The following is a 24,646-nucleotide window of genomic DNA, read 5'->3' as shown; positions in this document are numbered from 1 at the left end:
GCCGCGCTCCCCCGCGCCCGCCGGGAGCCGCGCGGCGCCGCAGGCCCCGCCCGCCCGCGGAAGCCGGGCCGGGCCGGGCCGGGCCGGCGGCGCCGCCGTACGCGCTGACGCGGGCGCCCCGCCTCGGGCGCAGGCCGGCCAGCGGCGGACGCGGGGCGCCCTTAGCTGCCGGGCTCGCCCCGTCGCGGCCGGCCGCTCCTCCGGCGGCCGGGCGCCGCCTCCGCGGGCCATGCGGTAGCGGGCTTCGCCGGGCCCGGGCTGGGGCGGCCATGGAGCAGCCGCCGGGCGGGCGGCGGCGCCGGCTGGTTTCGGCGCTGGCGCTGGGGCAGCGCTGCTGCGAGGTCACCCTGGACGAGGAGCGGGGGCTGCTGGCCTGGCGCGACCCGCGCCCGCCGCGGCGCGGCGGCGGTGAGTGGGGGCGGGGCGGCGGGAGGGCCGCGGCGGCCGTTAGCGCACCTGCCGCGGCGGGCGGCCTGCGCGGGGGGCGCCGCGCCCGGCCCGGCCCGGCCCGGCCCGGCCCGGCCCGGCCCGGGCGGGGGGAGGCGCTCAGCCCGCGCGGTCCCGCCGCGCTCGCGTTCCCCTCTGAAGGAGGGGTGGGGAGCGGTGAGCGCACGCGGAGGGCAGGGCTGCGAGCCCCGCGGCGGCGGCGGCGGAGCGCGGCTCGGGGAGCGCGGGCCGGGGAGCCGCGGCTCCGCGCAGCCTGCGCCGCGGTGTCCTGCGCTGCCCTGCGCTGCCGCGGAGGCACCGCCTGCAGCGCGAGGGCAGAGCGGCGACCGGACGGAGCGCTGCGGGCGCCTGGCTGCGCTGAGCGTGTCAGCCGGGTAATCAGCTTGTGCCTTTCAAAATCACGACGAAAGCTCGTCACGGGAAGCTTAGGCGTTACACGTGAGAGCAGCAAGTCCCTTGTTGTTCAGGTAACGCAGTTTAAGCATCCGGTCTAGGAACGTGCTTTTGGTAACAAAGAGAGGAAACCTGTCCCTGTGGTTGGGTGACAGAAGCAGCCGTTAGTGCAGTTTAACCCTCTTGTTCTCTGGCAATGTTAGTATGCAGAAGCATAAAGCCTTTAATGCTGTATTTAGGTTAATTTTGATACACTGATACTGTGATACGCTTCTGGAACTTTAAAAGTAACTTTTTTAATTACATCGACTGATTTGCAGTTAAAAACCGCTTTCATACGGAAGTAGTGTTTCAACCATTCATTATCTTTCAAAATAAGTTCTTCTTGAAGCTCTTTGCTTACTGAAAGACTTCATGTAACTTTCCAAAGAAAATTTAACTTTTATGAAATCCTGTTTTAGAAATAGTAAACATAGGCTAATGGTTTATCATGTGGGGAAATTGTTTATAGTTGGCAATTTATGCAGTCTGAAAAGTGCTTACTTACAAAACTGCAAATGGAAGAGAGTGCTGTTGGAAGAAAAGTCCCTGGCAAGATTTCTGGATAACTTTGGGGAACTTAGGTATATGAAATGTACAAGCTTGCTGCTATATTTTAAGTGTTATTTTTGTTAGATTCTCTGTGAATTTTTGAACAGTTATTCTTACCAGTACTTATATAGCCCTATCAGCATGGTAGGTGAACATCTGAAAATGTTTGATGTCCTTCTTTTCACAGCAGCTGCTGTAAAGTGAGAAACTGCTGTCATCTCCATTTTAGAGGTGGAGGAAATGAGGCAGAGAAAGAAAAACTAAGTGAATGATAGAAAGGTTGGCTAGAAGCTTATCTGAAAAAAGTTGAATGTAGATGTCTTCAGTACCAGGCAAGTTCCCAGACAGTTAAATAGCCCTTTCCTTCTGAACGTTTATTTTTCTTAAATGTTTTCCTGTTTTTATTAGAATATCTTAATGACTTAAGGCCTTTTGAAAAAGGAGAGGGAGTGAAAGAGAAAGGAAGACCCCAGAACACATGTAAGAGTTTGATGTTGCGGTTTATGTAATGAAAATCAGTTATGTTTTAAGGAAAGTCTTTAAATAATTCTCTTCTAATTCTTGATAACATAAAGCAGTATATTTTATTATCCTTGTGTTGCTGTTGGCTGCATACACTCTGATATGCTCTGATTCTTTTCATCAGTACTGCTGAAAATTACTTTAAAATTACAAATTTTAATTGCCCACCTAAATGAACTTAAGACTCCAAAGAACTAGCTTTTTAATTCTGCTGAGCTTAATATTTTGTTCTGAAAGATAAACTGTATACTTTTGTAAAAAAGTGAGTGTAGGAAAAGCTACCTGAATGTTGAATTTAAAATACGAAATTTCAAAGCCTTTTTGCAATAGTTACTCCCATTAGATAAAGTAATCCTTGCTTTGAAGAGGATACTGCTGAATTTTGAAAAGTCTTTCTAAACATGGCTTTCCAGAGTTACTAATCGGCTGACATGTAGGCCAAACCAAGCTCGGTAGCAGCTCTGTTCTACTGTACAATAGTTTTTGAGATCTTAAAATGCTGCTAAAAAATCCCACTGGCCCTATTGCTAGTGCTACAGCTGCTTACAAATAAGTTTTCTCAATTTATTCATGGTTGGCCACGCTGAATAGGAGCCTGACCTGAAGGCTGTTCCAAAGTGGATGTGTATGGTGGTAATGGTAGAAGAGGGACACATTCTGAAGTAATACCCACCAGGTTGGAGCTTCCCAAGGTGACAAGCCTGGTTAATGAGTGTGGCTACTGTCCTGTAATGTAGCCGTTTACAAGGCTTTAGAAAATATGAAACGGAATCAAGGGTGGAAGAAAAAAGAGAAATGTCTGAGTGTTCTAGAGGCAAAAATACAACATATCTAGAGAATAATATGATGATGTGTATCGTGTATCATCTTCCTAACTCTCTGATTTAATGTGTGTATTTCCTGCACTGGTGCTTTAATACCATCTCAACTTTATATTGTTAGTACTCTGTTGTCTGCCAGCTTTTTTGAGACTGGGGACAGTTCATTGTGTTCTCTACAAATATTTTGGAAATAAAAGCAACATACATGATGGTATGCATATAAATAAACTTTATAATATAGAAGATGGTAAGTTAGAAGTATATAATTTAAGAGGTGTAGCTTAACCAAGATTGATACCTTTCTACCATTTAGCTTTTGACTATGTGACTGCTGTGCAATATGCCTAAATACACTTAATTATGCAGTATAAAAATCCTGTATTTTTTGCTTAGTGTGTAGTTAGTGTAGTTACTGCAGTAAAACAGTCTTTTTAAACTGAACAACTTGTTGAGAATTGCTCGTCTTTTAAATATTACTTACTGTCTGGAATTTAGGCACATGGGTAAAAATGTTTTTGTGTATATATATTGTCAAGGTTTTCAGACTTGCACAGATAAGAAATTGGAGATATAGTGGGTTATTATAAAAGTTCTGAAATAGCTGTCTTTCTATAATGCATCCAAATTTAAGAACAGACAGGAAACGGTAGGGACTTTGCTGTCTAGAAAAATGTAGTTTTGTAGAGTATGGAGAGATTCCTATGCTTTCTCATCTTTGTGCAAAATATTAATTTTTTTGGGGGGGAAATCCATTCTGTCAAAATGCTTTTTGTGAAGAAAACTGTTAATGCAGCAGAATTATTTTTAATGCAAACTTTGGGAAAATGCCAACAATAACCTAATTTTAGCAGGTTTGTTCAAGTCATGGTATGTTTATAAAACCTTAAATCCTAAGTATTGTTTATTTCCTTTGCTCCTGCTGGAGCTTGTTTAACAGAATCACATTTTCAAGTGCTCTCTTCAGTATAATGAGGCTTGTACTTCCCTGAGAAGTGTTTCTTTTCTGTTAGACTTGTCTGAACTTTCAGAGAAAAACTTTTGTCTTAAATTCTTCATGTTTTCCTCCATTACTTTTAGCTTTTTTGCTAAGGTACTAAGGTACTTTTAGCACCTTTCCTTTTTAGACATGTTTTCATCTTCAGTGTTCTAAAGAACGTTCTTCAACCTTTAAATGCAGGACATGAGATTTAGTTGTTAATCATAAATAGCTTATACAAAGCTGGGCTAATCAGTTCTATTATATCCTGCTATTGATGCCACAATCAGTTTTTCTGGAGTAACCTCTTGGAAAAACTTGCATGCCAAATTTGGTAGAAGATTATGTATTGTACATACGTATTTATGGGTACTTAGGAGTCTTCACACAAATTGTATGATGTGTAGCATTAAGAGATCACAAACACCAAATGGGCTTCTCTGAGATTTTTGTTTTTTAATTGTAAAGTGAAAGCATGAAGGGAGTGGCTGAACTAAGCGCTGCTCAGTGTACCTTCACTTATTCTGTGTGCTTTCCTTTAACCCTTCTATTTGTCTCTTCACTGTCTCCTGCCTCAACTCCCCTTCTCCAGCTTCCCGTCTCTCCCTCCCCACCTGCCTCAAAACAGCCACTTGAGGAAGTACGCAGTGCTGGACTACTTGGCCATCCAGCTTCTCTTGTAACACTTCTTTGGGACTGCTGCTACCATCCTTTTACCCCAGTAGCTCATCGCCTAGTCTCAGCATTAGCGCTAACAAACCTCCCTGCTGCCATTCTGCTATTGTGGATTCTAAACAATGTTCAGCTTGAAATACAGTACAGAGACAGAGAAGGTGTGCCTGCTCGGGAACAAGGTCTGTGCCGTTCCCGTGGTATGTTGGCACATCCTTAGTCAAAGAGTATCTGGCATCAGTTGTTCCCAGTTGGCAAGCTTGTATAGAAATCTGAACCAGGTTCTTCTCTAGGCCATTCTGATGATTACACTGAGCTGGTAAGATAACAGCTCTGGAATTCATTGTTTCTTTCACTAGAAAATATGTTATTTAAATATAGATGCACACAACGTTAACAAATGGATGGTTTTCTACATACACATACATAAGGTATGTACGTGCATAATGCAATGTACCTTTTAGCTTTTTTTTTTCTTAGATGATGGGAAAGCTTAAAATTAAGATAACTTACTCTTCCTGAAGTCTGTAAAAATAAATTAATTTTCAGTGATGGAAAAAGTTCACTTGACACTTGTATTTGTTTTCAAAAATACCTTTTCCTTAATCCTGCACCCAAGCTTTTTAATCATCTACATTTTTAAGTCACAAGATTAGGCTAATGATTAATTTAATTTTGAATGTCAGTGTATCCATGGGGCTGAGAATGAACTGAACTTCTTCATCTGCCATGATCAGAGATGTTTTTATGCTGAACAAATCTTGACTTTGATTCTAAATGAGTTTGCGTGTAACCTCAGGAAGTGTTCTATGGGAACTGCATGCAGACATGATGCACCAAAAAGCCTCTCTCACACATAAAAAGGACACGTCATACTGGGCAATTCATCTTTTCCCAAGAAAGACCTGTTGTTAGTGCGGTTACCTTGTATTTGTATGGTGTTCCCCCTCCCCTTGCATTTGTGTGGTGTGCCCTCTTCCCCCCCCCCCCCAGCTCAACCACACACACATATACTTGCTTTCCCAAGCAAGTGTGTGTTTGTGCTTTTGGGGGGAAGCAAGTGTGAGGGGGGAAATAGTATTATGCATCTGACACAGTATTTTTCTAATCTGTCAATCTGCACTTCAATAAAAGTATGAAGATGCTGTAAGACACTCAGCTGGTAAAGCACTGTGACCTGGAACTTCAGCTAGGGCTGACTGGCAGAGCCAGTGTCCTGGGAGGACTGTTGTGTGCCCGGTGTGGTCTGTCTGGGTTTTTTTTCTTCTTCTTCTGTCATACCTCTCTATTCAGCTCCTCTGGCTTTACGACTTGTTATTCTATTTAGCCTGTTGTTTATGTTAGACATTGAACGTAGTGAGACATTAAAGTTTTTCAGATGTGTATAGTTCTTTGAGGAGATTAACTTTGAGAAATTTGAACTACAGCATTTTTGAGCTTGAAACTCAGTCTCTTGAATCTAGGTTTGTTTATTGGAAAAAAGTGGTATGTTTGCCTGGAGTTTTGCCTAGTATTCTGCTATGTGATAAGCGGTTGGATGTATTATACCGAGCCAAGTAAAATCACTGGTTTATTTGGTGTAGTTTGTGCTGATAGTTCAACGTTTTTCATTAATATTCATCGAGTACTGCTGGTGTCAATACACTTCTTCATAAAAGTAGCAAAAGATTTTTCATATTTTGGGAAAGACTCAAAGGCGAGCACCAGATATGCTGAAAAACTGAAAGAAATGATTTCTGCTACTTGATAATAGAGTCAATGCTGGGAATATAGGTGTGGGAAAGGGAATATAATCAGTACAACACATTGCTGGCTTCTCAAAAGAGAGGGAGATACAGACCTTTCTGGTTATTTTTAAGGGGTCACTTTTACCATGTGACAATTGGCAGATGAGGGCATTGTGTTTACTGGAGCAGGATTTTGCTGCTTGTATTGTGGATCTGTATTTGGTGTCCTGACAGGGAAAACTACTCCTACTGGGGGGTGAGGGAGAGAGAGGGGCTAAGTAGTTTGCTTGCCAGTAAAACAATTAATTATATAACTTTTAAGTCCCGTTGTAGGAGTCATATTTAGGATGTTGGAAATTCTTAAGCTCTGTCCAATCACAGATGCCATTGCATCCAAGTTTAGTTTTTATGTGCAGTAGGGAATATTCTGAATAACATTCTTATATTTGAGATAGCTTTGCATATTTTCAGCCCCATGCAATTTCTGTATTACGGAGTATGACTTTTTGACTAACTTAAAATTGCAGAACTCTGTTAGGGCAGTGGAGTTGCTTGATGTCTGTAAGCTGTTAGTACTGAGGGGCCTTATGAGGGGCATTCATAGAAAAGAAGTATCTCAAAGACTTTCACCGAACCCTTAAGATTTATAGAGGAAAGATGAGATCATGCTTATGTTCAGGATTTCCCCCCTACACACACACACACCCTGGACATGTAATTCTCATGGCTTAAGATTAAAAATAAAATGCATGTTTTTAACTAAATTCATGTATTTAACTTTGCTTTTTTTGCTTCATCTATGAAGAGATTAGCTGGAAGAGTAGGGATTTCATAATGATGTGTTCCTGAGAGAGAGAACGTACCTGAAGAACTAGGAGAGCATAGTAAAACTATCTCTGGCTTCAAGGACTAGGGTTGTTAATGTAAGCTGTGTAATATGTACACAAAATAAATGCTTTCAGTGATACTAATTTGAAAGTGTTTTTAAAGTATTTGTGGGGTTGGATGACTATCTCTTCATTATATAGAAAATGCATAATAAAACAATATGACTTCTATTGCTGCTCCTAGCATGCATGCCAATAAGTATCGAATACATAAAACTGTTTCCCAAAATGTTCATTACAATACTGTAATTTAAAGTTTGATCTAAATGTAATTTCTTACTTTGATAGCATATCTGTGAGCAATATAAAAAAGATCTGTCATTAAAGTGCAATCTTTATAAATGCAACAAAACTTATTTTCATGTTCTAATATATGGTAGGTGGCATAGCCAATAGAAAAATAAGAACTTAAAAACAATTCTAGAAAAGAAAAGTTAAACAAACTGCTCCCTTCTGTTAGTTTTACATTCCTTCTCTGTTCTGCATTTTTTCCTTGGATAAATGGATAAGTGGATAAGCATGCTTAGATCACATTGAGTAAGCAGATCTTTTCTTTGTGTGTCAGGAAGGCCAGTTAATTGTTACTGTCCAATATTAAAGACTTGATGTAGTCATACATATGTATATGTATGAAATGTGTGTGCATGTATGTAAAACTTCTAGTGAGATGGTCTTTGCTCTTGGATCTTTATCAAGAGATTCTGTAACAGTTGCATCTCTCCATCGTGCTTTAAATATAGTGAATGCAGCTATTACAAACTGAAATTTGTTTCATGAGTAGTTTAACAGTGTTTGAATACAGCTGTATTCCTTAAAAAAAAAAAAAAAAAAAAAAAAAAAAAAAAAAAAGGTGGTCATAAATGAGGTCAGAATAAAGCTGGGAGATTGCTAAGCTTTTTTGATTCTTTAGAATCAAGCTTAAAAAGTCTTAAAGGATAAAATTCCTAAAAGAATATGCACTGAGTAAAATAGTAAAACACCTGTAAAGGGAAAAGACATGCTGGTTTACTCTGCTGACTGCCAGTAGAATATGCCGTCACTAACAATTAAGTATGGCTGTTTATTTAAAAGTAATAAATTACAAGGGGAAAAACAATTTGAACTAGTAACAAATGAATTGTATTCATCACTGTGAAGAGGTCATGAAAAAATCTTGCTTATTTTACATTCCTCACCACCACCATGGTGCTTTTGCAATGGTGAGAAAGATGAAATGTGAAATAGAACTCAGTAACAAAGGTATTACTGTTTGATTTTAATACATTTTTAATATAAAAATATTATGTATACATGTGCTAACTAAAATGTATGGCATGTGGTTTCAGTTTTACTTCCTTTTTTGAGATAGGGTGACCACAGTATATAAGGTGGAAAGACAGAAGTTTTAAAATCACTAGTGAAAATGAGGAGGAAAAGAAGCCTAGTTTGAGGAGGGTTGAGAAAACAATGTGATGAGGAACCATGAAGGGGAAAAAAAGATTGAAGGTAGAAGAAATTCTTTCGTAATATAAGAGCAAGAGGTCTTTAATTCTGAAAAACAATAGTTTTTAAATTGACTCAAGGGAAGTACTTCTAACATTACATTATCATAATGTCTAGAATTAGATTTAAAAGCTTAGTAGGACTTAAGAATTTATGTGAATGCTTCTCTTTCATAAGCCAGCTGCATACTTGAGAATAACAAATAGCTTCTGTAGTCACTCTACCAGTAAATTTAGTTGCACCTTCTTTGAAAAAATATGTGCTATTCACTATCAAATATCTAGATCGGAGGTCACTGAAGGGGCAGTCTTACTCTGAAATTGGTGTTCCTGGATTTTGGCTTCATACAGAACAGCTCTCATACTTGCAATATGTAGCTTTATCAGAAATCACAGATATTTTAAACAGTAATCAAAGTAGTCTGCATGTGTTTATGGATAAAGTGTTTTTTGAGTAAAGGCAGAAGAAAGTTGGAAATACTCAGCAAATTCCTTCTTATGTTCTTCGATATACTTAATAAGTAGCTGCTCTATTTGCATGTCTATATTATATGTAGAAATAAACATTCTGATGCTATTAAGATACTAATGTGTAGGATCTTGTGTTCATACAGAAAACTGTTCTGTACCAACATCTGAGATAATTGCAGTAGAAGAAACTGATCTTAACAAGAAACAGCGTAACAGTGGCAAATGGCAAAAAATGGCAAAGCCGCATGCTTTCACAGGTAAGGCAGTTAACGGTTTCAGGATGCTTGTGCTAATTACTTTGTTGGAGATATTTTTGTGAGAATTCACATGCAAAAGGAATCTTTAGAAATAGTATAATTTTTTAAGAGAACGGATGTGTAAAAATACCAATTTACTATTTAAAGCTCTTTAATTTAAAAAAAGAAAAGAAATCCTTGCTTTCAGAACACATGCTGTGTTTGGTTATATAATTATGTGCTAACTTGTCTCTACATTTTTGCTGCTAAATGAATCTAGGGCAGGATAATTATTTTCTACTGCTTAACTAGGAAATCAGAAAAGAGAGACTGGAAAAATGAGTCCCGTTATTTATTTAGTATCCATGTTTTTTGGAATATATATATGTGAATGTTTTTTGTGTTATTGACTGCGTTCTTACAAAAAAGTGGCAAAAGATACTGCTCTGGTTGTTTTTGTGGAAAAGTGAATACCTTCTATGCTGCAAAGCTGGAAAAAAATGAATGCTCTCATGCCGGAGATTTATACTGTGGAGTACTTTCTTCATATTTGATCCTTCCAGTTATGATGACTGGTGATACTTCAAATGGAAGAGTAAGAGTTCATCTTGTCTCATCAGCCTAGTTGTTAAGAGATTTGGAATTTTCTTTTGCATTCTCAAATTTCATCTTCATGAAGATAAATTCACCCAGTTCTGTAGGTTACATGGGAGCTGATGCAAGGGCTTAACTTATCCTCCTAAGGTCATGGTCTTATATATTGTGTAGACATTGTAGATTTTATTTAATATGGTTAAAGAAATATATAAGCTCAGTTAGCTTTTGCATATCTCTATGTTTATGTATTTGCTGTAAGGTTAAAAAAGATGAAGCAAATGCTTTCATTTACGTTTTTATCTTTGTTATTTACAGATATTGTCCTGGTCACACTCTGAATGCTTCTGTCATTTGCAGAAATGTGTAGTGGGAGTTAACTACCTTCCCCCTTAACCGCCTCCTGAGATCATTTCAAAATGCATTTATCAATTCACAGAAAATACAGGAAATATGGAAATATGGCACTCTCATTCTCCCCCCCCCTTTTTTTTAATAGTGTACTATGTGAAAAAAGCCCGAAATCACCGCTGGCGGTGTAGTGACGTGACATTTTGGTGTGTTGATGAGCAGTTGTGTAACCAGTGGATACAGGCACTGAAAGAATTACTTGAATTGCAGAGTAAGTTTGACTAAGTTACTATCATTTACAGCATAATTTTCCAGGCATGTACATCAGTTAAGATTGTATTGATATATTTGCTTTCCTGAACCCTTAAGACTAGCTCATGCTCAAAAGGTAAGGAAGCTAGGAGTTGAAGTATCTCATTCTTGTAGCCACTATTTTGCACTTCTATAATCTTTAACCTGTACTGAGTGTTTTAATCCAATCAGGGCTATAGCTGTCTTGTACCCGTTTTCCCAGAGGTTAAATTATTCTTATGAAATAACACACACTGGAAGCTTAGCAGAGGTTTTAATGGATTTTAGCTTTGGAAGAAGTATAGAGCAGGTGTAAGCTCAGAGATTTGAGGTCCTCTAGAGATCAATGGATTATAGCATTTGTAAGATAAGTGCACAGCTTTTTTGTGTGTCTGCATCCCTTGTCCAGTCGTTCCTGCCAATAGTGGGCCTTATGTAATAAATGTTCCCATTATTTGTGTTTAGGACTCTCATCTGCTTCTTGGAATGCTAAAAAGAGTTTTGCAGGCATTGTGGCTGAAAGAAATACCCCAACGTATGTTAGGGAGGAGCAGGAGCAGGGCAGCTCCATGAGGGAGGGCAAACTGAGGGTGAGGACAGCAGAGGCAGTGCCCTTGCCTTTCAAGATGTGGTCCCACTGTATCTGAGCAGGGCAGGCAGAGCAGCCGTATGGTTAGCAAAAGGTCATGTTGAAAGCTGAGACAAAGTAAGGTAATCGAGTCCAAGGAGGCCAGTCAGGAGCAGCTGGAGACAGTACATTTCGTAAATTAGCAAAGTGCAATGCAGTTGTCTTTTCCTCTGTTTCTGCCCACTCTTCCAAATATCACCGAGTTAAGTAGCAAAGAACTTGGCTACGGTTCCTGTTTCCCATTTTTTTTGTCTCATTCACATTTATAGTTAAAAGCAAAATCAGATACAAGATTGAACTTCTTTTCTGTCGGTGCTTTGTACTGAAGCTAATACAATACTGATACTGAAAAGGCTTCTAGATGCAAGCCATATGTAGATATTTAACAAAAAATGTTCTGCTGTATAGACATTGGATGCATATACCTTATTAAAGTTTTTCTTTTGGATACACTATTCATGAAGTAGCTGGCTTCCAGTAAAATCTTCAACTAAATCCTTTTCTGAATGCAATTAGAAAAAGAAAAAATGCACTCCTGATCTTGTGCACCCATACACTACATGTGAGAGAAATGTGGCCAGGCCAGCAGTAGCTGTGACTGGGGAGGAGGGACCCACACATCTAACTATTTCTGAGTTGTTTCACATGTCTTTATGAGCTTAAAAGAAAATAACATCAGTCTCAGTTCGAGTGCAGATGTTCATTCTGTTGGTAATAAAATTTTTTGGAAAAGTGTAACAAGTACTCTCAGAAAAGGAGGACAGCATCTGGATGTGTGGCAGCCTTAAACAATTCAAACAATGTAGCATGAGTGGATTTGCTGTACAAGTGTGCTGATGATCTAAACTCTGCTTGTGTTTTTTTCTTTTAAAATAATAATTTAGAATACTATCCAAGGAGATGCAAATCTTATAGCACATCTTTATATTCCGCACAAAAAAGGGAGGGTCTTTAAGTGTAGCAAGCATTACCATTTCAACTATTTGTCAGTATGAGTATATAAGAATTTTGATTGGCGTTGCTGATGCAAATCCATAACTGTTTGACCAAAGTTGATAATAATATCAAAGGTCTTTTCTTGGTACGGGAGGGAGAAGAAGATTAGATGCAGAGGGCAAGCTGTTGCTCTACAGCATATAGTTCTGTGAGGTATTTTTATTGTTCCTTTATCACATGAAGGAACTGTGTTTAATATATGTTACAAAAGCAGAAACTATTGCTTAAATAATTTATTTTAAAGTGTGCCACAACCACATGTGCCCTTCCCTTGCTGCCCTTGATTTGTCTTTTGTTTTGTACGCTTGAGATACTAATTCTATCTTATGGAAAAGCACTGTAAAAATAATATGCATAAGAATGTGAAAATAGCCACATGAAGTCAGACTGAAGGTCCATATTGGCAATATCCTGTGTCTGATGGCCAGTGGCAGCTTAGGGAAGAGTATGCAAAAGCTGCAGTGATACTTGTTCTGGCACAATGGTCCAGCTTCCACAAATCTGTCTTAAAGACTTCCTGAGGCTGAGATTGATTCAGAATGATTTTTATCTTGCAAGTTGAGTTTACTTCTTTTGATGAGGTTTGGGAAGGGTGTTTGTTTGTTTTGGAGTTGATCTAACTTGTAAAACCATCACAGTGGAAGGTAGAATTTCACACTCATTGATGTATTAAATGCTTGGTTTTTGTTTCAATATCAAATAAAAAATCTATTTGTTGCCCCTGATTCTACTGGTGTGAAAGAATAAGTAATCAAGATTACTGATTCTGAATTTCAGTTACTCATTCACTCTGTGCTGAGTATACTCAGTACAGTAAACTGCTTAGATGAAGCAAATTTCTATAACTCTTTATAATAAAAAGTTAGAGTTATAAGTTAATAAACATTTAAAAAGTTTCTGTGCTCTGTTCACTTTAGTAGGTTTTTTTAGCTTGTTTAAATTTTTTTATTCTGTCCAGAAGCAATGTATTGCAATTTATTTTTCCCTTTGGCAGAAGCTAGACCAAAGCAGTTGCTTGTGTATATTAATCCATACGGAGGAAAACGACAAGGGAAGAGGATTTATGAACAGAAAGTTGCTCCACTATTCAGTCTGGCTTCTATCTCCACTGATGTTTTTAGTGAGTAATGAGCATTTTAGTTTCTTAATAAACATGATATAAATTCTTTCAAATATCTCCATATAGCTTAAGTTGTTTCTGTTATTTGGCTTTACTTATCGAGTGGATGAACGATACGGGAGATGATACTCTTAATTAAAGTATGGATAGCCAAGAAAATGAAGATGATGTATCAATTCTGTATTTACTAAATTTTAATTTAGTAAGTTGTTATTTCTGAGCTATTTGAGTTCTTTATTTATAAGACACTGCTTTTTTCCTCTTTTTAAGTTTACTATTTAAATATTAAGATATTATATGCCTAAGCAATTAAAAACAATCTTTATTTGCACATTTTTTTAAATAAAATATTTATTCTGTGTTTGTGGTAGTACATGCCTCTTTCAGTTTTTTCTTTGGCATAATATCATTTGAAACAAAACTAACAGGTAAGCTGTTTTTATGGTCACACTGTAATAGAATCATGGTCTTTAATGAATACTGTTCTTTGTAAACTATTTGAGTAAAATTGTTTTATGTGTATATTTCTTCATAGTAACTGAACGTGCTAACCATGCTAAGGACAACTTATTTGAAGTTAATATTAATAAATATGATGGGTAAGTAATTTTGTTTGTTTTTTTTTTCTCTTCTAGCTGATATATTGAGGCCTGTCCTATTGTCTCTTTTTTCAACCTTTATGGATATTACATTGACTGCAACAGAGAAAAGTTTAGGGGTGCATTCCTTTCTGTAGGAAGAGCTTTACGTTTAGGAGGGTCAAAGGAAAATTGGATTACTTCAATAAACTTGTTTAACATGTAATATACAGAAGTCTAATATAATGATTTTTACATTTTTTGTTTGTTTCTTCACACAAATCTCAGACAAGTTTTTTTTGCTCATTCAGACATTAAGCATTCTAATATTATGTGGCAGCATGAAAGATATTCTGAAGCATTTTGAGGTACAGGTGAGCTTGACCCATGCATGGATCCAGCACGTTGCGTCAGTAGTTTTTGAGCAGTGTATAAAAGCTGTGTGCTGTTTAGAAATAAATAGCTATTTTTTAGTTAGTTCCTCTTGCCATGTAAGGCAAGGAAACCAGGGTCCTGAAAGACCTATTTATTTATTTATGTATTTTCTTTTAATGTGACTTACATGATTTGAAGTAGGATAACACTGAAGCTTGGTGAAATTCCAATACAGAATAGAAGAGGGAAGAAAGCAAGCCAATGTCTAGAATTGTCTGTGCTCTAAAGAGATGCCCAAAGTTGTAATCATTCTGGCCTGGCAAGGTTCATCAGGAACAATCAAAAGAAAGGACACTCACATGAAATATGGGAAGAATATGTAGCTAAACGTTTTGGTATAGGTCGGAGTATTTTATCTCTACTAAAATGTTTCAGCACTTACTGTGCTAAAACTATAAAACTAAAGTATTGAGAAGTAGTTCAGCATGTAATTTCTAAATACATTGATGTAAATTACATGTGTCATCACAAGCTATGCCTATCTGTTTTCTCATTAAGTCCATGTACCATTTCCTCAGAAAACTAAAAATGATTATTTTTCAGGAAGTACAGAAAAATAAATCATTAAACAAACTTTAGGCTTTTAAAGCTATATAATTTGGGAGAGAAGAGCTAAAATATTTAGGAAATGTTGTAACATCAAAGTTGGTGGAGGAAAAGAGAGAGTCCTTGCCTCTCTTATTATTTTTATTATTATTTATTTTAAGATTATTTTAACTCTGTAGCTTAAAAAAAAAACCCTTATATTGCACTGAAGAAGTTGGATGCCCAAGGAATTTCAGAGGTAAGAGGAATAACTTGAAGCTTAGCATTGTCTGTAAGATAAGGTGGTGAATTAAGTTCCAAACAGAGGTGAATTTACCATCTGATTGAGGTTCTTTGTGAGGAATGACAAGAGGGAGGTAAGCCTCACCGCCAGTGCAGAAGGTACCACTGGTACTGGCAGCATTTTCTGTAGAATCAAATTTATCTTACTGTAGTGTCTTGGTGGTGGGTTTTGCTTTTGGATTTCTGAAGCAGTTCTCTTGTATTAATACTACTTTTTTAATACAAGATTGCTTGGTTATAAGGTTTTAAAATAGTTGAACAACATAAATGTGCTTGTTTTCATGAAGTTTCATTGACTTTTCTCACGTACAAGAAAAGTTTGTTTTGATTCCTTCATCTAATTGTTGTCCACCTCTCCTCTTGGATTAGTTCTGATAATGAAGAGAAAATACTTAGATGATGAGATTCTTCATTTAATCTGCAGATCTCCAACTAGGGAAGGGCATGATTGCAATTTTGAAGCTAGATATAGGATTTCTTAAGGCTAATCACTTCACTACCTTCCAAGTGTATACTTGAGACAGCTTATTTATTCTTGTTGTGTGAGTTTCCTTTTTGTTTTTCCCATTTTCCCTTAAAAAAATTTCCTATGGTGTGGATACTAATCCAACAGCTCATTGATAGAGCAGCTTCCCTTTGAAGACAGCTACTTAAAATACTAATACCATTACCAAATAGCAAGTTCTTGCATATCACTGTGTAGAGCAGCTACAGCATGCTGTAGTATTGCACAAGCAATGACTGTGTTCAGAATAACTGATAGAGATGAATCACTATACTTCCTTATCCATATGCCAGTTGCACAAGTCTTTAAAAACTAGAAAAAAAACTTTGAAACAAATTGTCAGAATAATTCTAAAACTCATTTATTTCATGTGCTGGAAATCCTTTAGCATATCTAGTTTACTGTTATTATCTAAAAAGTGGGATACTAATCTGTTGGAAAAAAAATGGAAAAAACATCCTAGCAGAATCTCTTTGATGGTGTTTCTTTGCTAAGCATTAAGGCCTTGCAGATCGACCATCTGATGTTTGCGATTGATTTGAACATATTAATAGTGTGTATGTGAATTTCTTTATCTGTCAGCATTTACTGTTGGTAGGCAGAGACATCCATTTCATTCTGTCATCTCTGAATCTGGATATACTATTTGTTAAGAACAGAATAGTATTGATTTTTGAATTTCAAACAAGATTGATACAGGATTGCTCTTAAATTGAGGCAGAAATTTCTGCCCACTTAACATCTTTTAGAGTCTGTGCAGAAAGATGGAACAGGCTGCTCAAGTTGAGGAGTAATGCAGCTAAGCTTTGAAAAGAGAAACTCATTGTGAAACTGAAAAACAAACACCCTCTTCTCTCCCAGTCTCTTAGGCCTGGACTGAAAGATGGACAGTGTATGTTATAAGACTATCCTCTCCATTCATTAAACAAATGAATTTTCATTAAACAAATGAATCAGGATTCCTTTATGCTGAAAATAAAACAAAGATAGCTAAATTTAAATTGGCAGTACTTAAAAGATGAAATCAATTGATCTGTCCTATGGAACAAGTGCTCGTTCTGCAATATATATTGCTGACTGTGAAAGAGCAAGTGTTAGATTGTGTATTGGAAAAGATTGCTAAACAGTTAACTTTTATAATCATGTATGCTGAGGACTATATGCATAATTTTGAATTTGTCATGTGTTCCTTCAAAGTGTGTTCGAATTACAGTTTTTCAGTTAAAGATGCTATGCTTTTAGAGTGCAGAGTGTGTATTTGATTATTGTGCGTAAAAGTTATACTGCTGAAAAATAGTCTTTTACTTCTTAGTATTTGTGTGGCTGTGGACTGCTGAACTTTAAAGTGTTGAGGATCTGTGTAGCTGCTGCACTGGCTCTGACTCAAATTAATTTTTGCAAAACAGTTTTTTGCTTCTGGTAACATTTAGAACTCTATTTCATTATGAATGGCTATGTAAGTTACATGACTTCTGTTTTACGGGCTTCTGAAGTTCAGCATGTTCAGAACAGCATGCAAGCATGCACTTGTCTGTTTTAAATTTTGTATGTCCCTGTTAAATGGATAGTGTTAAATATTGCACTTCTGCTTGAAGCTACAAATATTAACTACACTTTCCTTTTTTAGTAAAAGTACCGTATTTACATTTTATTTACCTAATATACTTACAGAGCTGTACGTACAGCCCTGTTCTGTGTTTTCCCTGTGTAGTGAGTTTCCACTGATACTTCTAATCTGCACATAGCAAAAGAAAATAGAGAATTATTATTATTTGGCTGCATTCCAACATTTTTCTAACATTAAAGAAGTGTCTAGGTGCATTTGCAGTTGAATAGCTTGAATTTGTTTTTTCTCTTTTTTGTTTAGGCCCAAGTTGACTGTGTGTTTTTGTAATCTGTAAAGATGGAGGAGCAGAGTAGAACAACTTTATTTGATGTGCAGCGCATGCCCTACATAGAACACTTCCTGTGTTGTTTATTGACTGTTAGTGTGCATTCTAATTTGTGTTTCCTGGCAGTGTTGTCTGTGTTGGTGGGGACGGCATGTTCAGTGAAGTGATGCATGGTCTCATTGGAAGAATGCAGAAGGACTCTGGCATAGACCAAAATAATCCCAAAGCACCGTTAGTCCAGTGCAATATAAGGATTGGCATAATTCCTGCTGGTAAGAAAGGGTTGACTTTCAATTTACTTTATTCGGTTCTTTAACTTCTCGATAGGGGGCCTAAATGTAAAATATGAGCAATATTATTCCGTAAAGATACCTAATTAAAACTGTTGGTATCCTAGTATATTTAATGATCCTATGCAATCCTATTTAGAAAGGACCCTAGAAAGCAAGTCTAAAATGTACAATTTTAGAATATTTAATAATGAAGTAGTTAGTTGCTTCTTTCTTGTTTTTAATTTTGTGGCTTCTTCCTTCTCTAGCTCCTAGTTGTCATTGCAAGAAGCAAAGAGCAACTATAGCTGAGGAACAGTCCTCAGGATCCAGAGTTGCCCCTGCTGGTGTTTAGGTGTTCTAAATCTTTGCACTTTTAAATGACAGTCACTTTTTCAGGCAATCCTGACTACTGCTGGTTGTTGAGAGGCATTGATGAGAACTTTCTCAGAATTCAGTTCTTTGATAACTGTGTATGATGTAGCGTGTGTAATTGAGATGATTTTCTCTCTCAAAATTGAATTCAAAGTTGCAGCTCTTTAATAGCACCTACACTTTTAAAGTCCAGATTAAAAGACAAACGGACTAGTCAGTGTCTCTTCTGTGCTGTTGTGTGTGTGTGTGTGTGTGTTTAGGTGGGTGGGTTTGTTTATCAGATGGTTGAGAATTGAATTCAACGCTGATATGAAATAATTATTATGAGCTGCTGACTAAAACAGAGACTTCATGAGAGCATTTGACATAGGTTACAAGAATTGACCAAGTTGAAGTAAAATATTTATAACTCTTATGCTTTAGGTGACTGATTTTATGTTCCTTTTATCTTTGAGAAGATATCCAAGCTATTCATCTAAATTGTGCTTGGAAGAAGCCTAACCCTTTCCATGTGTATTATGCTGAAGGTTAGGCACATAGAAGTTGTGATGTGATACATTTTTATGTTTCTATATTGCCTTTCATTCCTATGGTTAGCTAATATATAATTACTATATTAAAATATTACATGATTTTATTTGTTAAAGCATTATATTAAAATCAATTTGTGTATTAAACTTACAAAAATAGAATTAGAAGTGCTCTGCCCTTTCCCTTATTCAGGCAAACTTATTCAATTAAGGACTTTTGTTTATGTAATTTACTTTGAGAAGAATTTCTCTGCCAGTGATCTTTGTGACCGTAAGAATACACAATTAAAATACCAGAACCTCAGTATTAAGAATTGTTTTTTTGCCCTGAGGAAAAGGAACTATTAGCATCATAAAAGATTAATCTTGCTTTTTCAACAAATTCTAATGCATTTTTTCCAACTACAAACAAAAAGTATGAGCTTAATTGATATTTCAATATTTCTAACATGTATCAAGTCACTTTCTTCTCTTACATTTTTTACAATGTTCTGGTTTTTGTCTTTCATTCCGTGTAGAGAGTTGCTATTTGAATGTATGCTGCATGTTCTATGCTTAAACTAACAGGAGATGTAACCTTGTAATCAGTGCTCTGAATGAATATTTTTCTTCAACTCATTCAGATCCTTTAAAAATTCTTTATAACAGCATCTAATGAAGCAGGCCTTGAAGTTCTTCTGACTAATTTCTAAGAAGTCCAGAGTCTTATATAAGTCTTTTTAATTCAGTGTAAGAAACATTTTCTTAAAATCCTAAGAACACACTGATGGAGACTAAAAGCAAACATTACCCAGCCTTCAGAGGTTAAGTTCTAAAGCTCTGTGTGTATTCTTGTCTTCTGATGAATGCAGACTGTTAACCTGGAGTAACAGCCTGAGGTAAGGTAAAACCAACTCAGGGACTTCAACTTTTTTATTATTTAGACCCTGACTTTAGCTGTGTTACTGAAACATAGCAAGTAGTTGTTTCTACTTTCGTTGCTGTGATTAAACTACATGTTGCTGGTTGAGCTGAAATGTGTGCCTGCCTTCTTTTTTTCCTGCTGAGTTCACTGTAGTTTACCCCTCTGAGAAGCCTCCTAAATGGCCTGCCCACAAAGATGCCAGATGCTGTCATGTTAAACGCATCTTGTTGATTTCTTAGTTTGTTACATTCACAGTTCATTTCTCTAACGTAGTTTTATACTAAAGAGTTCACAACTTCATTGTAATAAGTTATATACCTCAGTGTAGTTTAAGATGAAATTAAAATTTAAAACCAGGAAATAGTGGTTTCAGCCTTGAATCATCACATAACCACGTGATTTCTGTTAAGAGGTCTGTTCCTTTAGATGTTACCATAAATGTGTTCTTTCCTTTCCTTTGAGGTGAAATAAGAACATGGCAGCTCACTCCTGCTTTTTTTCTTTTGTTTCTTCAGTAGTAGAGTTCTCTACTCTTGCTGAAACTGCAGCTCCTTGAAAACTGGATAAAAAGAAACAAATTGTGGTCCAGAACCAGTATCTAAGTTGGCTTAGTTCGTACATAGAAAATTCTTCCTCTTGAAAACGTATTCTTTCCCATCTTTATCCAAGTTCATATACCCTGTCTTCCTTTTCCAACTGGATTTAAGAGAGGAGAAGGAAAAAAAAGGGAGGGAGGGGAAATCAGACTTTCACATAAATGCAGCCCACCAATCTCTATTTTTTGTGTATCTCAATTTCACTATTGCCTATCTGCTTTTTTTGAAGGGAGGATATAGATTTGTCACTGTATTTGTACAGGCCATACTATTTAAAGCTTATTCTGGATGAATCCTTATCTGTGTAAATTCCTGATGGGTCACATTTTTTCTCTCTCTTATTCCTCCTCCTCCATGGAAAGCATGGAAATGCTTTCCATTTTTAAAAAGATACTTTTAAACATAGCACTCTTTAACTTTACATTTTTTTACTTCTTAAACCTTACCTCATTTCTTCTAGTCTGCTTAGTCTTAAAATAGTAGTAAGACACACTTAATCTTTTCATCACTTACTTATATTTACACAGCTTCTGCTGTTGTGTAATCAAGAACTGACCGTAAAACCAATGTGTGAAGCATAGCATTTCGTTCAGGTTTCATCTACAATCTGCAGTCAAACTAATGTTCAATTCAGCTCAGAAATTGTTAATTTAATTGCACAGAAATTTGAAACTGAAAATGAAAGAAAGATTTCATACTGAAACACGTTCAGGAGGAATTAGCTTTATTTCGTAGGCAGAAATCTCTAGGCTTTTTTAAATATTAATGCTATTTCTAAGCCATGATTCCTACTCCGGAGCAAGGACTTATTTAGCCTTTTGTGATCAATGTGTATCCAGCTGATCTGTGTGTGCAGCTGGTCTATTTCCTTCATGTGACTTCTGGTTAAAATATCGATGATTCTTATACTTCATTGTACATTGGTTTGTTAAATAACTTGTATTTTAATGAGTATAAAGGATTCTATTCAAATGGCCATTTTTGACTGCTGAACTTCTATATTAGCTGCAGCTATTCTTCAAATATGCCAGTGTAAATTGAGATAAATTAGACTGATGTTGTAAACAGATTTGTTGTTAAGATACTTAGGGGCTTTAGCAACTTGACCGAATTTCCAAATTTGGTACTCTAGCATGGAAATTGCAAGTCAGTGCACATGCAAAAACTTTTGAGTTATTACTTCCTGTTAATGTCATCTAGCCTTAAAGCACATCCAACTGTGGTTTCTTGCTATATTCAGAGTGGTAGTATACGGCCATAGAACTTAAAGTAATTATTTTTCTGTGGTTTTAATGTGCAGCATTGAAGTTTCATCTTGATGCTTTAGTTTTAAAATTAATAGCCTCTAGAATAAACCAAAATAATGCATTCTTATTATTATATCTGGCATGGAATGGTTGGACAAAGCTGTCATTGCTGTTGGAGGCTTCTTTAGTAAAAGAGTACTGACTATATTAAATGCCTCTGTGATCTCAGCAACTGGAAGGAAAATACTACTACACTCTGTGCTATAGAATAATATTAATACAATCATACTCTTTCCAAAAAACAAGTCTGCTAATCTCCCTTAGGAATAGAGTAAAAGTTTTCCAACCACTAGGGAAAATTGAGTAAAGTGCAGAAAAGTATTAATTGCTATAGTAATTTAGACTTACAGTGTTTCTAGCTGCCTCTCACTATATAATCTTTTGTTGCAGTCAAGGATATGATCTTTTTAATGGAAAGTACTGAACATGCATTGTGATTTATAATCAGACGTCAGAGTGTTGATGTGTTTGTAGAAGTTGAGAATGCTGAAGATGACACCACCAGCTTGTTATGTGAAGTTTATATAGAAAAATGTTCGGGGATTCATTAACACATTTCAAAACTAGGAAGAAGTAAGATTATAAAGATGACTCTGCTCCTTCTGGCTTTCTCTAGGCTGTAAAATTTCTCTTAGAAAATGCGTTAAAGGATATCATAAACAGCTGTTTTCTTTTTAAAAGGCTGAACAATGTGTCCACAACCTTTCTTGTCATAAAGTTTGTAATATTTAATGATCTTTGTAGTTTAACTAGCAGTTTCATTTCAAGGTTGTCCAAGGTAGGTCTAATTTCAATTCTTAGGTCCAATATGTTATATTTCTCCTGCAGCATTTTTTCTAAATCAATTATACTTCCGGAAATGAGAGTCTTAGAACAACCAGTATTGTGGAGCTACTACAAAAGCAACTAGATCAAGATTGCTTTTACCTGTATTGATAAAACCTCACCTTTTAAATTTATCAGCATTGCATTATCCCTTTTTTCTTGTACTATAACTTTCGCTAAAGTGATTATGTACCCCCAAAAAAGTAAAATAGACAACCCAAAGTCCTTCTGAATTATTTCTTTTTAAGCAATCTGTCATTCTGAAAATGCTGAATTGTTTTTTGGGTGCTAAAAGGAAGATGTGTAAAACTTTGAGTAGAAGCACAACTGTATGTACAGACCATTTATTTCTTCCTCTAAAAAATAATTTAATATCTTTACTTTTGAATGTGTCTGTTTCTTTTCTTTTGAAAATCTCTTCTCAGAAAAGATGCCATCTAGATTTAAATATTAAATAGTGCTGAACTAAAAATAATTCCATATGAAGTTACTCTGACAGTAGCATGACTTGACTGGTATTTCTTTACTGGGGAACTGCATAAACTCTGCAACTTTGCAAAAATAATCAAAATGAACAGACCCTACATTGAAGCTATTAATTTTACATCTTTGCTGTACAGAATTGTGTTGCCATGCTAATTTGCTCCTGAGAAGTCTGAATTTGCTCCTGAGTCTGAATATGCTAAAGGACCACCTGCCCCGTAACCAGACGTGTCAGAAGTATAGAGGAATGCTTGTAAGCACTAGGAGGATTTCTGTTTCTCTACTAAATTCACTGTCTGTTCTAGGATCAACGTCTAGCTGACTTGCTTCTGTCATCCCTCTAACCTTTAGCAGCTGGAACTACAGTGGTGATCTTCCAGTTCTCTGGAATGTGTTTCATTTTGTGTTTAACCGTTAAAAGCCCCCCCCACCCCCCCAAAAAAAGTCCAAGTAGCGTGTGTATTTTTTGTTTTAAAACTTAATTGCAAGGTAGTAGTCCTAAGCATTTTTCAAATGATAAATTTTAGCACTTGGCCTGTCCTCTTGTTTGTTGCACGTGGTAAACTTTCCATTTTTTGTCCGCAGTAGCATATGATATGAACTCTTCCATGCAGTCAGTAAGAATGGTCTTACGTATCACTTTAGTGGCTTAATGACCAATTTAAAGCTTGTGAGGTGTTTGTCTGAGCACCCATCTGCACAACTTACCTAGTCATAGAATCACAGAGTTGGTAAGCTTGGAAGGGACCTCTGGAGATCATCTAGTCCAACCCTCAAATGAGTGGCGTATATGGGGATCGAACCTGCAACCTTGACATTATTAGCACCACACTCTAACCAAGCATAGTTAAACAATATTTGCATGCATAGAGAGGGGAGCAGGTAAATGACTGATTTATTTTAGTTGTATCTTACTCTGTGCAGTCTCAACCCTTTGCTTTCTTAAATCTTGCTGTGGCAAAAATGTACTTGATGAGGAATATAAGCTTTTATACTCTTTTTAATATTTTAAATACACATCTTGACCATTTCTCTCTATAATTAGTTAAAAGGAAGAATCATCTTGATTAAATTTAAAATGCATTTTTAATATAAATTTGGGAGAAAAAGAAAACAGAAGAACTTGACTATGTAGCATCTGTGTGGCTATGTGATACCTTCTAATAACAGACTTTGGGGAAATTGATTAATAATGGAAAAGGGCTCTAGTCTGCATAGATGTATGATAAAGATTCAAAATGATTGTAGTTGTTCTACCAAGGATTAGCTACTGTAGCAGCGGTTGTGCCCTTTGCACACTTACAATCAGGTCTTAATAGCAAGATACCTGGGATGGGAGCTTTTCCTAGTTGGAAGACTTCAAACATTTAGTTTGGGATTAGCTAGCTATATGGGGCTGCTTAGTGCTCTTTGAGATGTACGAGTGCTATGCAAGACATGTTTTATACTAGGATAGCATTTAGAAGCAAAGCATAGGACTCTGCAGCATTGAACACCATTGATGTTTGGTGTCATTTTTAGGGGAATTACCCTACTTAAAGTAGGTTTCAATTTGAAATTACACACAAATTGTAATGCCTATGGTTAGGTACCTGCATGTAAGATAGATATCTTAACTCATGTTATAGATGGGGATGGGGAGTCTGGTCAAAACAGCCCATATGTCCTGTATGCATCTGCCCTTCTTGAGCAGATGTCCCCTGAGGCACCTCAAATAGTATGAAATGCCTGTGTGTGGCCAACCCCAGGCTGCCTTCAACTCTCCTGACAAGACCTCCTTGACCAGAATGGGAGCTTAGACATACAATCGCGTGTCCATGCACATGTGTACTACTTTTAGTGCATTCACCTGAAACTCAGTCCTTCCCTACATACCGTTTTTTACCCTTCCTGGACACGAAAGCAAAATGTAGGT

At 37.1% G+C, this 24,646-nt stretch overlaps 1 protein-coding gene across 2 annotated transcripts in view; it reads left to right on the top strand.

Moving 5' to 3' along the window:
* The first annotated feature begins 244 nt into the window (after positions 1-244).
* The window catches only part of CERK (ceramide kinase), a 44,005-nt gene continuing 19,603 nt past the window's right edge, over positions 245-24,646 (top strand). The window contains exons 1-6 of one of the 2 annotated variants that reach the window (XM_062582737.1): positions 245-408; positions 9,132-9,245; positions 10,318-10,440; positions 13,079-13,204; positions 13,740-13,803; positions 17,569-17,714. In XM_062582737.1, the coding sequence (XP_062438721.1) occupies positions 270-408; positions 9,132-9,245; positions 10,318-10,440; positions 13,079-13,204; positions 13,740-13,803; positions 17,569-17,714 (712 nt within the window). In that variant the 5' untranslated portion in view covers positions 245-269. Of the gene's footprint in view, positions 409-832; positions 915-9,131; positions 9,246-10,317; positions 10,441-13,078; positions 13,205-13,739; positions 13,804-17,568; positions 17,715-24,646 lie in introns of those variants that run through there. The other variant, XM_062582747.1, reaches the window with a different exon arrangement.

This window comes from Rhea pennata, chromosome 1, assembly GCF_028389875.1.
Source record: "Rhea pennata isolate bPtePen1 chromosome 1, bPtePen1.pri, whole genome shotgun sequence".
Taxonomy (NCBI): Eukaryota; Metazoa; Chordata; class Aves; order Rheiformes; family Rheidae; genus Rhea; species Rhea pennata.
Note: the sequence above shows the minus strand (reverse complement) of the source record. Positions and strands in the feature narration are given on the sequence as shown.